The sequence below is a fragment of the Elephantulus edwardii genome, unplaced genomic scaffold, assembly GCF_000299155.1.
Source record: "Elephantulus edwardii isolate Elephantulus edwardi_28Jun2011 unplaced genomic scaffold, EleEdw1.0 scaffold00032, whole genome shotgun sequence".
NCBI classification, from domain to species: domain Eukaryota; kingdom Metazoa; phylum Chordata; class Mammalia; order Macroscelidea; family Macroscelididae; genus Elephantulus; species Elephantulus edwardii.
Genome location: NW_006399782.1, coordinates 22453662 through 22472720, shown reverse-complemented (window position 1 = coordinate 22472720; position 19059 = coordinate 22453662). Strand labels below are relative to the sequence as shown.

The 19059-nt window shown below is 38.4% G+C and overlaps 1 protein-coding gene across 1 annotated transcript in view; it reads right to left on the bottom strand.

Moving 5' to 3' along the window:
- Positions 1-19059, bottom strand: part of SPICE1 (spindle and centriole associated protein 1) — a gene marked incomplete at its 3' end in the record, with an annotated part of 53757 nt that overhangs the window by 14605 nt on the left and 20093 nt on the right. The window contains 3 exon segments of the mRNA XM_006903755.1: positions 556-693; positions 2029-2171; positions 18294-18409. Of these exon segments, the coding sequence (XP_006903817.1) occupies positions 556-693; positions 2029-2171; positions 18294-18409 (397 nt within the window).

The following is a 19059-nucleotide window of genomic DNA, read 5'->3' as shown; positions in this document are numbered from 1 at the left end:
TGTTGACAGAAATTATTTTTTTAAGGTCAGGAAAAATGATTTTTAAACTGTAATAAAAACCTTTTAAACAACTGCCTATATCTAGAAATCATTTTTATAGAAGTTTATCATTATTGTTCCTCAGTCAGGTTAAGCTATTAAGTGAGTAAACTTGAATGATCTCTCTACAGAGCTATTGGTAATGGAAGAGGTACTATTAAACAAACTCTTTCACTGAATCCAATACTTTGATTTTAGGCTGAAAAACATTACTGAAGAGATTAAGATAAAATAAGTTCTGGGTAGCATAAACAGTTAAGTCCTTGACTATTCTAAGCAAAAAGCTGGTGATTTCTTTGAACCTACCCAGAGGCACCTTGGAAGACAAAGATGGCCACGTGTTTCTGAAAGGTCACAGCCTTGGAACCCTATGCAAACACAGTTCAACTCTGCACACATAGGGCGACCATGCATTACAACCAACTAAACAGCAATGTTAACAAGAAGAGTGGATTATGACACCTTTCTCAAGCTAGATGCCTTAATAACTCATCTTTATAAATTAGGGAACCAAACCTTTATTTAACAGCTGTTTTGGCTTCTTGGGGTTCAGAACTTGTCCCACAGCATAGCCTGAGTCTAGAGTCTCAGAAGATTCTTCAGGCTGAAACCTAGTATGAATTCTCCTCACAGCATTCGTAGCATTGAGAGCAGCTAAAAGGAAGGACATTTCAAAAAGCATTTCATCTCAAGTATAAAAAAAAAATAAGTGTTTCAATTAATATATCGACTGATATACTCAACTAATCAAGAGTAATCAATAATCATATTAGCTTTCCTTTTAAAAACTACTGTGTTCCCCTAATCTATGGTATAAACAGACTATCAAATACAATTATCAAACAAATCCTTTTATGTGTGCTTAAAAAGAATTTTTTAAAAGAATAAAAGGAGAATAACATATAGATTATCTTTGATAACCTATAAATTATAAAAATATTTGGCAATGATATGCCTAACAAGGACTTAATCTCTAAAATATATAGATAAGTCCAACACCTCAATAAGACAAAGAACCCAATTACAAAACAGGCAGAGGACATAAAAAGACCGTTCACCAAAGAATACATTCAAATGGTCAACAAATATGAATAAATGCTCAATATCATTAACCATTAGAGAGACCAAAATCAAAATAGCAGTAAGATACCATCTGCCCGGGCAACAAAAGACATCAAACAATAAATGCTGGTGAGGACGCAAAATGGTATAACCGCTCTTGAAAGCGGTATAATAGCACCACCTCCTTGGAAAGTTGGGAATAGAAATACCATTTGAGCCAGAACTCTCACTACTAGGAAAGTAATCTAAAGAAATTAGAAAAGAGACATAAATTGATATGTGTACACTCATATTTACAGCAGTGTTATTTATTTACCATAGCAGAGAGTTTGAAATAGCCTACATGCCCATAAATGGACAAATGGCCAATTATGGAACTATGGTTTCTTTACAATGGAGTACTATGCATCACTGGAAAAAAACAAAGAATTTGTGAAATAGTGACTGCACAATATAGATGAATCTAGAACAAATTATGCTCAGTGAAATAAATCAGCCACAAAGGTAATTATAAGACCACAGAGACAAGATAAGGAAATGTTTACCCAGGGACAGAAAGGTTCCTAGACAGTAAACAGAGATGGGAAGGAAGTGACAAGTCCCACAAACATAATAAATAGTTATGCAGATGAAGGAAAAGGCAACATGCAACAAGAAGTTGATCAGACATTATAAGTAATTAACTGTGCTAATCAATTGTAATAAATGTTATAAACCAAAATACCTAAGAATGATTGAACAACACACCAACACATTTATAAATTTTCAGTAAAAAACCCCCAACCCCATGCTGTGCAAATGTTCACCAAAAATACAATAAAATATTATTTAAATAAGTGAAAAAAAATGAAAAACTGCTGTGTTTAAGGAAGAGTCCAATAAAACCAGCCAACATTCTGTGAGAAGCGACACAATAGAGAAACACACCTTTGCGTTCACTTGATGGAGTGGCAGGTAACGGAGTTCCCGGGGAAGGTGTTCTTTGTGACTGTGCTGCTATTTTCTGCTGAATGTCAGTCCACAGTTGATTTATTAACTCGGAATTTTCTTCATTTAGTTGCTGAAGAAATCTATTAAATATATAATAGTAAGGTTTATTAGAACCCTGGTGTCCCAAAAGTCAGAAGTCCAAACCATCAGGCCAGAGTGCAGGAGAAAGATGTAGCCATCTGCTATGATAAAGTTATAATAGCCTTAGACACCCAGTGCAATTCTACTGTCTACTGAGTCACTCACTATGAGGTGAACCTGAATCAATGGCAACAGCTAGGAGAAAAATGGAATCATTCAATAGTTTACATGTTTGCTTTAAAGGAGGTTTTCAGAAAACCGAGCTTAAGGAGCTCTGATGGCACAGCACACAGATTGTGCTGCTAAGCTAAACATGGCTGGTTCAAATCCATCGGTGGCTCTGCAAAAGAAAGATGGGAAATATCCTTCTGTGTACTTTACAGCCTCTGAAAACCTACTGGATGGTTAGCTATGAGTTTCATCATTTATAATGAAAAAAGATACTTACACTTTAACCAATAAGACAGGGAGCCTTGATATCTGTCATCTTAACATTAGAAGGAATAGGCCAACTCTTTCCTTACTTGATTCCCTACCTTGCTTGGTCCCTTGGTGGTAGTTATTTCCTGCTCTTTCTGGAGTAATAAAGTACTGTATCCACCTTCCACTCTCTTTTCCTACAGAAAAGGAACAAAGCATCCATGGAACAGACCCTGCTCATTGTACAAATGAGCCTACCCTCGGAGCACAGCCAGTCTGTGCACCTCACCGAAGGTCACTCACTGGAGTAAAACATGCTCTTTTTGAGTGGGTGCGAAGGAGAGGAGCTGCAGTTAGGAAGGTCATTACTACAAGTTCTTTGGTTACAAAGCATTTGCCATAATCAACTTTATCCATGATAAAACTTAATGCCACCTTCATTGTTTGACTTCCTTATCTGTTTCTCAATCTGAATTGAGAAACAAAAGGAGCAGGAGGCTAAAAAAAGTAAGAACAACCCAAATGTCCATCAGCTTATGAATGGATTGGGAACTATTCTCCAGTCATAAAAGAGAAATGAATTACTGATAAATGCTACCATGTAGTCAGAAGCAACTCATGGCTAACCCTCTAGTGGGTTTATGGAGGCTGTAAATCACATGAGAGGAGACTGCACATCTTCCAAGGAACAGATGGTGGATTCAAACTACATGCCTTTGGGTTGGCAGCAGAACTCCTTACCACTAAGCCATCAGAGTTCCCTCCAATAAGGATAAACTGTGACAATAATATGTTGAATGAAAGAAGTCAGACATAGAAGACCACATGTTGTATGATTTTTTTTACATATGATAATTCAGAAGAGGCAAATCTGGATATTTTTGTCTATAAATACAGAAAGGCAAATTAATGGTTGCTTAGGGTTGGCCCACTCAGGGACACCAAAAAAAAGAAAGAAACTGCCAAAGAATATGGAGTTTCTTTTCAGGGTGGGGGGAAATGGTCTAAAATTGTAATCATAGCTGTATAACTCTGTTGATTTTTCAAAACCTAGTGAAGAGGACTTGGAATGCTTGCTACAGATCAAAATTCTTTGCCTTCGGTGTGGACTACATCTCAACCTCAAGAATACAAAAAAAAAAAAAATTCTCACCAATAAACCAATAAGCAATATCATGATAAATGGACAAAAAAATTGAAATTGTCAACTATTTCATCTTTCTTAGATCCATAATCAACACCCTTGTTACCAGCCCTGTTAAGAGGAAAGGAGATACAGTGCACTGGGAAAATATGCTGCCAGGGACCTCTCCAAATTACAAAAGAGCATAAATGTCGGTTTGAAGACTAAGGTGTGCCTAATTCAGACCATGGTCTTTTCAGTCACTTGCTATGCATCCAAAAGCTGGACAAAAAATAAAGATGACAGAAAAAGAACTGACCCCTTTGAGCTGTGGCATTCTTTAGAGGCAAGGACGGAGAAACTTCATCTATTTTGGACATGTAGCTAGTAGAAGCCAGAAAGGTCAGCAAGACAGCAAGCCCCCAAATGAGATTAATTGACACTGTGTCCACCCCTATGGGATCAAGTGTGTCAGAGATGATGAGGACAGCACAGGACAGAACAGAGTGCAGATCTATTATTTATAAGGTCACTACAAGTCATACTCAACTCGACAGCACTGAAAAACAACAACAAATGAACGTTACACTTTAGAGTTAGTAGCACAACTCTCTATAACTATCCCACCAGAACTCCCCAGATAATACTTTTTATATGGCATCTCAAGAAATCTTTTATAAAAACACTTTAAAGAGGAAATAGAGAGAATTATTTAATGGCCCTACAATCCTACAGACACATTAGAACCCTAAGGTAGATACATGATGTAGTCATTCAAAGGAGAACGGTGACCATGCGTCCGTTAAGACCTCATTTTAAGACAGTGTTAGCTCTAAGTTTGCCCTTCAGGATAAATACTATCAATTGTATTATAATGAAGTTTCTATAACAGCTGGAAAAATAAACAGAAATCTATCTAAAACTCACATAACTGTGCCCAAAAATTACAGCTTTAGAAACCAAGTCATATGAAACATTAACAACAAAAGAATGATACTATCTGGCTAAATAATCTGGGCTAAATAATGACCCCCAAAGACATGCCCACATGCTAACTCTATGAATGTGTAAATGTCACTTTATATGGTAAAAGAGGATCTGCGTAGAAAGAATTAAGGACCTTAAAATGGAGACATTACACCAGATTATTAGTGTAGGCTCTAAATGTAATCACATGTATACTGATAAGATGGAGGCAGAGAAGATTTTACACACACATACACAGAATATGAGGATGAAGGGAGAGCTGCAGAATGCTAGAAGGAATGGATTCTTCTCTAGAGAATTCTAGCCAAAATGCAGTGTTATTAAAACCCTATCTTTTTATCGAGTGGACAAATTACAGGTCTCCAAAACAGAAAAAAATAATTTTGTTATTTTAAGCCAACAAGTTAGTGGTAAATTGTGACACAATCTCAGAAAACCAAATACTACCTTAAATTTAGTTGACAACTTTCATTAAGAAAATTGGAAAGTGCTTTCTAATAATATTCTTTAAATACACTGGGAAAAAGGACTTTGCTTGTTCTTACAACCAAAATCTCCCTCTTATCTAGAATTTATTTTGTTCTGCTGTATTAACTTTAGGTAATTTATTGCTTGAACCCCAAGCTACTTTCATTTTCACTTTATCAACACTATACACCAAAGAGCTGGACAATGACAAAGGATGACAGAAAAAGAATTGATGCCTTCGAGTTGCAATGCTGGAGAAGGGTCTTGAACATACATACCATGGACTGCCAAGAAAACAAATAGGTCTGTCGTGGAGAGGGTGAAACCAAGTTTCTCCTTGGAGGGTAGGATTTTGAAGCCCCACTTCCATACTTTGGGCATGTGGCCAGGAGGGATTGTTCCTTGGAGAAGGACATCAAGCTCACAAGAATGGAGGGACAGCACATGAGAGGAAAATCCAGAAAAGATGGATTGAGACAGTAACTAAGACAATGGAGGTAGGTGTGTCAGAGTCAGTAAGACTGGCTGAGGACAGGGCAGACTTCAGAACTGTTGTACAGAGGGTTGTTATGAGTCACAGGTAACTTGATTGCACATAAGAACAAACAACAACAAATATTCTTTTAAAGTATCATCGATTGCAATAAAGTCCTAAGGACATAATTTCATAGATAACTTAGAAACACCAATATTTGTTTATATCTTTAATATACAAATCACCACCCAGAGGAACATATTCAAACATTACAGGAACTTTGCTTCTCATCTAGTTGATGTTACTAAGAAAGTCCTCCTCTCACATTTTTTCCAAGTCCTACTTACCTTCCAAAATAGCATTTCAAGTAACTGAAAAGTAATGGTTGGAGCATAAACAAAAACAAACAAACAAAAAAAAAGCAAAAATTCCTTGCCATTCAGATGACTGCCACTCATAGAGATATACAGGACAGAGCAGAACTGTTCATAAAGTTCCCACAACTATAAACCTTTACTAAGCAGAGTGCTCCATCTCTTCCTGTCTGGTGGGTTCCATAGACTCACCATTCCATTAGCAGCCAAATGTCTGAAACACACCAGCTCGCACACCAGCGAGCTCCTTTAACAGGTATAAGTTATTCAAAAGTCAGTAACTATCTGTTCACACACTTCACAAAGAGATAAAATTAGCGTTAACCAATCAAATAAAAAGCTATTTTTAAGATACCTAAATGTAAGGAACAGAAGAAATTGTGTACAAGATTATAGGTATTAAGGTTCTGAAAGGAAAAGTGCTTAAAAGATGACACATTTGCAGGTATTCCTAAGAAAACAGTTCAGTGCAAATCACTCCACAGTCACTGAAAAACACAGTTCAACATGAATTAATACAGCACACCTAAGATGTACCATCAACAGTACTTTAAGATAGAGAATATGATCACTTTTAAATTATCTGAAATAAAAAACTAAGTACCAAATCCAGTACAGGCTCTTGCCATGAGCCTTTGCTGAGCCTGGAAATGGTTCAAAATCTGCACAGAAAAAGAGGGTTGAGAGCCTACGACTGATAAAATTCACCATCTTAAGGGAAAGTTCACTCTATGTGTGAAGCACCTGACAATAACAACAAAGACCTGTGTGATCAGAATCCTGACTACTGAGAAGGAATCTCAAAGTGTGCAAAGCCCAAAGTGGTAGCGGGAGTTTTGGAAGAAGTGTCACTTCTTGGAGAGCACAGAACAAGAAGGGACACCTCTTGTGAGTGAATGAAGAGAAAAGCATGATTTGTTCAAGACAAAAAATAATCTTGACAATTAAACTAAAAAACATGCTTTGTTCTTGAAATGTCAGTGTTGTCCCTGCCTTTCTCACATGCACGTTTATGCACTTATTTCCTGCTTCACCATCCCACAGGATATCCATCCACTTCTACCCCCTCCCTTCACATCTATCTCCCTTTCACCAGCCCTCCATCTAATAACTTATATATGAAGCTTTCCATGGCTTCTGTGATTTCAAACACATCAGCTGATGGTAGTTCCTTATGTTGGGATCAGTGTCTCTGAAGTATAGTCCCAATATTTATTGGTCAAAGGTGATGCATCCTGTAGAATTGCTATGTAGATACGTTTTTCTTGGCCCGAGGCCCGAGGGCTGGAACGGATGTCACGTCCCAGAACACTTGATCATTCTAATGCGAAACTTATACTTGGACCAGGAGGCAGTCGTCAGAACAGAGCTAGGGAACACTGCATGGTTCAAAATTGGGAAGGGCGTACACCAGGGATGCATCCTATCTCCATACCTCTTCAACCTATATGCAGAACAGATTATCCGGGAGGCTGGGCTCTATGAGGAGAAATGTGGGGTCAGGATTGGTGGACGATTTATCAACAATCTGCGTTATGCAGATGACACAACCCTGCTTGCTGAAACTGAGGAGGACCTGAAGCACCTGCTGCAGAGTGTCAAGGACTGCAGCCTGCAATATGGATTGAGGCTCAATGTCAAGAAGACAAAGATTCTCACCACTGGACCAATCGGCAGCATCAGGATGGATGGTGAAGAGATTGAGATTGTACACAGCTTTAGTTTGCTTGGCTCCATAGTCAACAGTCTTGGCACCAGCAGCCAGGAAATTAAAAGGCGCATTGCCATGGGAAAGTCTGCTGTTAGGGACCTCTCCAAAGTGCTGAAGAGCAGTGGTGTCTCTCTGGAGACTAAGGTGCGTCTGATACAGGCCATAGTCTTCGCAATCACCTGTTATGCATCAGAGAGTTGGACAATGACCAAGGAGGATAGAAGGAGAACTGATGCCTTTGAGCTGTGGTGCTGGAGAAGAGTACTGAGAATACCATGGACTGCTAGGAAAACAAATAGATTTGTCCTGGAGAGGGTTAAACCGGGTGGCTCCTTGGAGGCAAGGATTCTGAGGCTCCGTCTAACTTACTTCGGACATGTAGTGAGGAGAGACCGGTCCTTGGAGAGGGACATCATGCTTGGGAGCGTGGAGGGACGGCACAGGAGAGGAAGGCCCTCTATGAGGTAGATTGATTCAGTGACTGGGATAATTGGGATGGGAGTGTCAGAGACAGTGCGATTGGCACAGGACAGAGCGGAGTTTAGGGCTGTTGTACATAGGGTTGCTATGAGTCGCAGGCGACTCGACGGCACATAACAACAACAACAACAACATTCTTGAAATACATTTGGCTCTTTAAAATTTACCAAGAACTCTGAGATGTAGCTGTAGGAAGCTGAACTGTCAACGCAAAGGAGAACTGCCTTTCTGGTGGTTCTAATCGACAGCTGCTCTGAAGGAGAAGATGGATAATCTCCTGCCTCGTTATTTACAGCCTGTGAAAACCTGCTGAAGGTTCAGCTATGAGTTGGTTCTAGCTCAAAGGCAATGAATAGAGTTAGAACTGACAGAAAAGTCCTCTCAAACCAACAAAGTTATAAAAGCCAAGTGCCCCTGAGCTGATACTGCCTCATGGAGATGGCCATGTGTGCAGGGTAGAACTGGCAGAGGTACACTGTCAGGTCTTTACTTCCATGCAGGCCTCTGGAACTCCAAGAATCTTAAAAAAACACCCCCCAACCTCTAAGCTTATTCACAAATTAAACAGGCCAAAATATCGTACATTCATACAAGACCAAAAGAAAATAAAGGTTTCATTTCATAGCTAAAGAAAATTACTTTTCTGCATATCCTGAATTCAAAAATCATGTAGCAGAAGAAAATGACAATACTCCTAACCAAATTAAATACTTTTAAACAGGTGAGATATGTACATGTGTGTATGTGTATAATTCTTGAACCAGGTATTAAAAATCAAAGTAATTAGAAACAGAAATGGAGACTAAAGCCCAGGAAGGAACAAAACAAGAATTGGTAGAACTTTATAAAACAAAATGTACATGAATGAAATCCATGTATATAGCATGTGTTTGTTTCTTATAAAAATTATTTCCAATGAATAAATCCTTGATTGTAAAAAAAAAAAAAAGAATTGATAGAACTTGAGAAAAAATGTTGGAAGAGTAGAAGATAAAGATTAATTTACAAGGTGCCCATGAGGGTATTAAATAGAATTTTAATCACATTATAGAATTAAAGAAAAAGAACCAAGAGAATGAAAAAAAAAGTTAATAAACAGTGCTTGAAGTGGAAGACAGTCTAGTAAGATCTTTTATTTATGTAGCTGAAGTCCCTGGAGATTAGCAAAACAATGAAGCAGAACAAAGATTTAAAATTGAAGAAAACATTATGGAAGTAAACAAAGAACTGAATCTACATCTTAAACTGTGTCCATGAGAAAAATCTACCTGGGAAGATAAACTTCCAGGATATACCTCTTGCTGTTAGGCGCTATCAAGTAGCCTGTGACTCATCACAACACTATGTACAATAGCTCTGAAGGCTGTCCTATTTTGAACCAATCTGTCTCCAACACATCTTCTCCCATTACGCCAATTATTGTGTCAATCCATTTCACCCACAGTCTTCATCTCCTGCACTGTCCTTCCACCCTTCCAAGTATGACGTCCTTTTCCAAGGACTGGTCCCTCCTGCTATTGTGCCCAGAATATATAAGACAGAGCTTCAAAATCCTATCCTCCAAGGAGAAACTTGTTTTTACTCTCACCAGAACAGACTTGTTTGTTCTCTTGACCACTGAATAATGTTCAAGACTCCTCTCCAGTACCACAACTCAAAGGCATTGATCCTTCTTCTATCATCCTTTGTCAATATCCAGCTATCTGATGTACAGCAAGTAATTGCAAAGACCATGGCCCAAATTAGGCACACCTCAGTGTTCAGACTGATACTGTTGTTCTTCAGCACTCTGGAGAGGTCCCAGACAGCAGACTTTTCCCAATTGTAATTTCCCTTTTCCTGACTGCTGGTGTCAAGAGGGTTGATGTAGAGCCAAGCAAGCTGAAATTCTTAACAATCTCAATCTCCTCTCCATCTATCATAGTGCTGCCAATTGTCCCAGTGATGAAATTCTTTATTTTCTCAATGTTGAGCTTTAATCCATATTGTAAACTATTGTCCTTGACCTTCTGCAGCAAATGCTTCAAGCTCTCCTCATTTTTAGCAAGCAATATGTGTCAACTATATAACACAAGTTGTTGCCGAGTCTTCCTCAGATTCTGATGCTACAATTTTTCTCATAAAGACCAGCTTCACGAAATGATCTATTCCACATATAGAGTGAAAATGTACAGAGACAAGATATATTCCTGATGCACTCCTTTCCCATTTAGAATCTTGCAGTGTTTCCTCATTCTGTTCTAACAGCTGCTTCCTGGTCCAAGTACAGGTTTCATCTTATTAATCCTTAAATACTGAAGATAAGAGGAAAATTCTCAAGTCATTAGAAAAATTATCCTCATATCAGCTTTTTCAATAGCAATACCCAAAGTAAAACAAGAAGTAATATTGTCAAGAAAGTTAAGTGAAAAAAATAAAAACCAGATTTTTATATGTAAACTACTCTTCAAATTCCAAAGTTACAGAATAAATGTTAAAAGCATAAAAACTCAGACTACTTACATTACAAACCTTCTCAAGGAAACTACCATACTCATACTACTAGCTCCATCCAACAAAAGTATCACTAGAAAAACACAATAAAAGTCTGATCATCATTTACTATATTTGATTGTTATTCTAAAACTAAAACCAATGTGGGTATTGTTAGTCTGGGCAAAGAGGGCCAAAGAGAAGAATGAAGAATTCAGAACTCAAATGCTGATGGCCTTGCCTGCTGCTGATAAGAAGAGCAAATGGCCTTGCTTGTCTGGCTAAGCTAGCAGGTGGCTCCTAAATCAGAGTGGATTGTCCCTCCCTAAAGACTCTGTTTATGATAATCCTCCCCAGTAAGTTCACAGTGTGACTTCCCATTCTGCCTCTCCAGGATAAGGAACTCACCCAGGAGCTCCCCCTCCCCCCCTTTTAATAAAGGTGCATTAAGCTTTCTCCGTTGTCTCTGATTTCTTCTTTAAATCCACTAACCTAACAGGTATGAACATGAAAGAATATGTTGAAGTTCTGTGAAAGAAAAACAATGAAGAAATGAGAATATGGGAGGAAAAGAGAAAAGTAGAGTAAGTTCCTGGTTGCTAGGCAATTAAGTCAAAGTAAAACAAACAAAAACAAACAAACAAAAACACTTAAAACTGACACACCTGACAGTGGCAGGATAAACTTGAAAAGCAAGGATTAAAGGCTCTATAAAAGTATATATACAAGGTAAACACTAGATCAAGCTATAAACTTCCTACAGACCAAAAAACATCATGTTTTAAAAAAATAACAAAGAGAACATCCCATTGAACATGAAAATCGCATTTATGATAGTATACAGATAAGCTTTAGAATAATATAAAAGTTTATATTAAAAATAACTGCCATATCAATAAATATTACGGCCTTACTTCACTAATTTGGGGGGAAAAATTAAAATGGCTAGTAAAGAAGACCTAACTCTATGTTGAATACAAGAGATACACAAGGCAAAATAATTCAGATACGGTTAAATAGTATGAACTAAAGTAAATCAAGCAAGTGGAAATAAAAAGCAGCAGAGAAGCAGCATTCTTGGTATCAGAGTAAAACTCAAGTCAAAAGGCATTAAAAGTGACAAAGGAGGATATTTTATGATGTAGACACTTACAATGAACACATTTATGGTGCCTCTGGAAACTCTATGAACTTTGATAAATGCCGAGAGTTATAGAAAGGCTTCAGGCCTTTTGTTGATAGGGTCGCTATGAGTCATGCTCAACTCAACAGCAATCAGCAACAACAAACAACAACATGTCACGAAAAATACAGAAATTGTCTTCTTTAAAGAAGATGTCTAACTCTAAATAGAATTACATATACTTAGGAAATGCAAAGAGAAAGAAACATAACACACTATAGACAAAAAGATACTACAGGAGGGGTTAGTTTATCTCCCTCAACACAGTACAAAGGGAAAACAAAATAAGGATAGAACCAATCAACTAACCCACCAACCCAGAGCTGTCAAGTTGATTCTGACTCACTGTGACCCTCCACTAGGTTTCCAACACTGGAAATCTTTTACAAGCCATCTATATCACACACTCTGCCATCAGGGTTCCTTCCTAATGAGACAGAAGACGTAAGTAACAGCAAAGAATTCTCCCGCACACATAAATGGAACATTCACAAAGATGTGCTCATCCATTAGGTCACAAAGACAACATCACTAAGTTCCACAAGTAGAAATATTACAAACCATACTTTAGCCACAATGTAAGAAAATAAAACATAACTTAAAAAGAGAAAAAACAGACACACACACACATACACACACAAACCCAAAAAACAAAACAGAGGCTCTTCTACCTATGTATCAAACAAACAAATAAACAAAAACAACAACCCCATTCTATTAAACAACTTTATAGGTAAACTGGAAAATAAAACTTAAATTACCTAATTTCCAAAATAATTAAATGGAACTTAGTAGTTTATTTGCGTATTTATTATTTACTTATTTAGCTAAGTAGTAAGGAATTGTGCTTCCAATCCTAAGGTATACAGTTCAAATCCACGAGGTGTTCTTCAGGAGAAAAATGGGCAGTCAACTCCTAGTGCCAAATGACTGCCTCTGAAAACATGCTTGAGGGTCAGGTATGGGTCAGATCTGACTCTACAGTACACAATAATAGTAGACAATTGGAATATTTGGTACACATTTAAAATAATAATCAGAGGAAAATAGTTCAGAACTTTAAATAGTTTTATCAACAAAAACAGAAGAATGACAATAAATTAAGTTACCAACTCAAAAATCTAGAAGAATAAAAAGGCCAGATGTCCTGCTGGTTTGAGATCCATAGGCCAAAAAACAAAACATAAGGAAACAGAAAAAAAGCAAAAATCGGTAGGAAAAACAACAGAAAAATAGCAGCTCTAAGTAATAGATAAAAATACTGTTTTGTTAAAAAAATACAAAATAAGTAGACAAACCATTAACTTACTCATAAAAAGGGACAAAGATCCAAATAAACAAAACTAGAAATTATGATGAGGTAAAGAAAACCTTAAAAAAAAAAGAAAAGGTTTAACATGCAGAATCTATCTGCACTCCTCTGTGAACACATTCAAATAATGAAAATGTGTTATTTCAATGTCAAGAATTCAGGTTGGGTTTAGAATAATCTGTGACACCAAGGCTATCTTTGCTAATGTCAGATGGATCCTGGAAAAAAGCAGAGAATACCTGAAGAAAGTCTGTATGTTTTATTGACTATACAAAATTAATTGACTGTTTGGATCATAACAAATTATGGCTAACCTTGAGAAAAATGAGAATCCCAGCACATTTAATTGTGCTCATTCAAAACCTAGACCTACACCAAGAAGCTGTTGTCCAAAACGAGCAAGGGTACACTATGCGTTTAAAATTAGGGAAGGTGTGTGTCTGGGTTGTTGTATCTTCTCTCCATACCTATTCAATCTGTATGCTGAATAAATTATTTGAGAAGCTGGACTCTTATGAAGAAAAATGTGACATCAGAATCAGAGGAAGACTCATCAACAACCTGTGTTATCAAAATGATACAACTTTGCTTACTGAAAGTAGGGAGGCCTTGAAGTGCTTGCTGCAAAAGATCAAAAGACTATACTCTTTAATATGGATTACATTTCAACATCAAGAGAACAAAAATTCTCACCATTGCAACATCATGACAGATGGAGAAAAGACTGAAACTGTTAACAACTTCATCTTAATTGGATTCACAATCAACACCTTGGTACCAGCAGTCAGGAGATCAGGAGACTTATTGCATTCGGTAGGCCAGGACTTCTCAAAATTAATGAGGAACAATAATGTCAGTTTGAGTGCAATGGTGTGCCTGATTCCAGTGATGGGTCTTCCAAACCACTCGCTATGCAGCGAAGAACAAGACAATGAATAAGGATGACAAAAGAAAAATTGATGTCTTTGAGTTGTGGCATTATAGAAAAGTACTGAATATCCCATGGATGGCCAAAAGAACAAACAGATATGTCTTGGAGAAAGTACAGCTGGAGTGCACCTAGGAGGCAAAAATGGCTACTCCTTGAAGAAGGACATCATACTTGGAAAGGTGGATCGTTGGTGAGAGGAAAAACTCTAACCAGATGGATTACAAAGACTGCTGCAATGGGCTCGCTCGCATATGTCAGAGATGATGAGCATGGCACAGGATAGGACAGGGCTCGGATCTGTTGTTTACACGGCCATTACGAGTCAGTGTCAACTTGGCGGCACCTAACAACAACAACAACAACATGAACACATTTGGGAGCTCCTGCAGCTCTGTGGTAAGAAGCTGCACTGCCAAGGCAAACACCTGCAGCTTAGATCCACCAGCTGCTCCATAGAATAAAGATGAGCAATCTCCTTCAGTGCAATTTACAGCCTCTGAAAACCTGCGGGAGAGTCAGCAATGAGTCAATTCTAACTCAACGACACATAACAACAACATGAATACACGAAAACATGTAGGGAAACCTACATGAAATTAATTTCCTAGAAAAATATTATTTAACTAAGTTTGGCCTGAGTTGAAATACAGTTAAACAACCTCATTTACAAAGAAGAAATAAAGTTACTATGGCACTATCCTACAAAAAAAAATACGAGGCTCAAAAGTAAATTCTATAAGATCTTCTAAGAATAGTCAGTCCTAATGTTACATAAACTATAACAGAACTTAAAAATATTAGAAAACTTGTAGAATATTCTTATGTAATCATATATAGTATTGCTATGTCAATCTGGTAAAGACTGAACAAACACTAAGAAAAATATAGGCCAACATCACTGATGAACATTAATGGAAAAATAGTAAACAAGATATAAATAAACATCAAACATGCCACACAAGATTACTGAAAATAATGGTCAAGTATGGTCAAGTAGAGTTTATTTCAGAAATGCAAGGATAGTTCAATATTTATACTCTATCAAATAGCTGGGCTCTATGAGGAGAAATGTGGGGTCAGGATTGGTGGATGATTTATCAACAATCTGCGTTATGCGGATGACACAACCCTGCTTGCTGAAACTGAGGAGGACCTGAAGCACCTGCTGCAGAGTGTCAAGGACTGCAGCCTGCAATATGGATTGAGGCTCAATGTCAAGAAGACAAAGATTCTCACCACTGGACCAATCGGCAGCATCAGGATGGATGGTGAAGAGATTGAAATTGTACACAGCTTTAGTTTGCTTGGCTCCATAGTCAACAGTCTTGGCACCAGCAGCCAGGAAATTAAAAGGCGCATTGCCATGGGAAAGTCTGCTGTTAGGGACCTCTCCAAAGTGCTGAAGAGCAGTGGTGTCTCTCTGGAGACTAAGGTGCGTCTGATACAGGCCATAGTCTTCGCAATCACCTGTTATGCATCAGAGAGTTGGACAATGACCAAGGAGGATAGAAGGAGAACTGATGCCTTTGAGCTATGGTGCTGGAGAAGAGTACTGAGAATACCATGGACTGCTAGGAAAACAAATAGATTTGTCCTGGAGAGGGTTAAACCGGGTGGCTCCTTGGAGGCAAGGATTCTGAGGCTCCGTCTAACTTACTTCAGACATGTAGTGAGGAGAGACCGGTCCTTGCAGAGGGACATCATGCTTGGGAGGGTGGAGGGACGGCGCAGGAGAGGAAGGCCCTCTATGAGGTGGATTGATTCAGTGACTGGGATAATTGGGATGGGAGTGTCAGAGACAGTGCGATTGGCACAGGACAGAGCGGAGTTTAGGGCTGTTGTACATAGGGTCGCTATGAGTAGCAGGCGACTCGACGGCACATAACAACAACAACAACAACATCAAATAGCTAGAATCTAAGGTGTAAATTCATTATATATTACTGTTGCAATGTGCTGTCAAAGTCAAACCAATTCTTAAATGATCCTACAGAGTTTCCAGAGTCTGTAACATGCCTCTGGAAACTCTATGAACCATGAGAAATGGCAACAGTTTTGAAAGTCTTCAGGTCTTTTGTTCAAAGGGTCGCTATGAGTCGTGCGGACTCAACGCAATCAACAGCAACAAATTGCATAGGAGGGGATTGGTAATCTTTTCCCACAGAGCAACTAGTGGATTCGAACTGCTTGCTTTTGCTTACTGCAAGGCTATGCTGAAAATGTCTTTTGACAAAAATATAATACTTATCCCTGATTTGTAAAAATATAAAACCTCAAAGCAATAGATATTATTATTTCCTTAATACAGTAAATTATACAGACCTCAGTATCAAAGGCAGCAACTTACGTAAGAGGGAAACTATTAAAAACTGCATGGCTGGTATGGAGGCAACAGAGTCTGACCTCCACTGGACAGATGTTCCATAAAGGTGAAGAGTCCTATCAACAACACAAAGCTGATTCTTATGAGCTCACACGTTTCCATTCTCTCATCTGTTTCTACCAATTCTCACACTCACCGTCCCTCCTGAGGTTCTCATTGCTCTACTACTAGGTTCACTAATCCACTGCAATGGCCACACAGAATTCACAGACTCATTAGGGGAGTAATAGGTTACTCTAGGTTTTTAGGATTCCTCCTAGTAGCCAGCCATCTGCCAGATTCTCCAGAGACAGGACAAAAACTTTGATTCATTGTGCACGCACACACACATACACACACACACAGAGTCAGCTTACATGTGGTACTGGAACAGGAAGTGTGAGTGTAGTTTCCATAGCAATACCAGTGTGTTTTTCAACAAGAGAGCTCCAGCCAGGCTCTTACTACATGGGTCATACCTTATGTACTTTGGTTTGTTTCCTTTGATAACTCATATCAATGGAGCTCTGGTGGTCTAGTGGCAAGAAGATGCACTGCAATCCTGAAGGCATGTGGTTCAAATCCACCAGCTACTCCACGGGAGAAGGTTGGGTAATTTCCTCCTGAGTATTAACGACCTCTGAAAACCTGCCAGAGGGTCAGCCATAGGTAGGATCTGACTCGATGGGACACAACAACAGGTTACAATTCAAGTTGGAAACAGGATACAATTCCTCAGTCAAGACAACTTCTCAGGAATGCTGGCAGGCCCTCTGAACTCACAGCTTTGGGTTAGCATGACACAGCTTTTAAGTCCTGACAATTACAAGATCGCCTTTCCCACACCACTCCCTAGCCCCTGGAGCTGTCCATTCAAGACTGGATAAAGGCCCTTGGCTGGAGCTCTTTAAAGTGGAAGTTCTGCTTCAGTGTCTCCTGTTGATCTCTGGTTCTCTGCCACCTCTTCCACTGCTGCTATTGCTGTATCTCATGCAGTTCTGACTTATTCAGGAAACCTCTGGCCCCCTCTCAGCTTTTTTATTGTTACAGATTCAGAGAGATGAAAGAAGAAGAAAACTAAATGCAGTAAGTGATCACTGCTGCTTCTTCAATCAGAAAAAAACAAAGGTTTTGTTCCATACCGTAGAGTCAGAACCAACTCATAGTTGACTCTCCAGGAGATCCTCCAAGGGAAGAGAGATTTCCCATCTTTCTTTTGCACAGAAGCTGGTAGAGTCAAACTGTGAGCCTCTCTGTAAAGTATATCAAAGTATACCATTTGGACAAAAAGAAAAAATCTGTGTAAGATTAGATAACAATATGGAATCAATGTGATTTCCTGACTTTGATAATTTTATTTGATTGTGAAAATCAATGTTGTTAGGGACCCTATGGAAAAAAGATCTGAATTTTGTCCTATCCCTTATCGTCTTCACAATCTCTAATATGCTCAAACCCATCATTATAGTCACTGTGTCAATCAATCTTGTAGGAAATACATAAAATGTTGAGGGAAAAAGAAAAAATGAAGTATGCTATTTACTCTAAATAAACGCAGTGTTTGTACATGAACCAACACACAGAGAAAGAAATAGAATAATAAAGTAGATGTGGGGAAATCTTAGCAATTAGTGTATTTAAGTGAAAGGCTGTCGGAATTACCCATACCACTCTTAAAACCTTTTGGAAAGTCTGACATATCAAAATAAAAAAAATTAAAAATACACTCTTACTTAAAAAGAAAAACAGTAGCATAAACAGACCTTTATGATGACTCAGAGAAAAAGAAAAGATTTCTAGAAATTTTCTTCATATATACCTACCTATCTGTATTCGTGTTAGACTCGGAGTTCAGCGAGCTATCCAACTCATTCTCACTTTCTTCTGACTGGCTATTTGCAGTGTCTTCTCTTCCTTCACCATCTACTTCATTAAGAGCCTATGTCAACAACATAAAAACACAGCACAAACTGGTCATACTGGCACTCTTTCTTTATGTTATAACAGAAGAACGGCGGCTAATCCTTCCACATGTGTTCTAAAACACAAACTCCCTCCTCTCCTTTCACTGCCTCAGTGCTATCATTTATTTCCCTGTGTGCAACTAGGCAATAAATTCCACATTTCCTTGAGCAGCTGCTTTTTTACCTTGTCATTTACTGGGTTTCAGAGGAAGTTTACATACTACAAATGAGTTTTCTAACCAACAATTTATGCATATTTTCTTTCACATTAGTTGCAATTCCTTCAATGTAACAGCACGCCTCGCCCTTCCTCCCAGGGTTCCCTGCTTCCATTGGTCTGGCTTTCCTGCCCGTTCCTGCCTTCTGAGCTTTGTTTTGGTGCAAATATATTCCTTTAGTCTGATTTGGTTAATTTTCCTCAAGAGTACATTGCACATTAAGTGATACTGTCCTCTGTTAAGGCTTGTCTGTTACTGACGGCAAAGTGATGATTGGAGGTGGTTTCAGTTCCAGGTTTACAGGGCCTCTAAGTGCCATGGGCTTAGTGGTTCTACCAGTCTCTATCAGACTAGCAGGTTCAGTCTTTTTACAATTTTGAATTCTGTTCTACCCTATTCTCCCATTG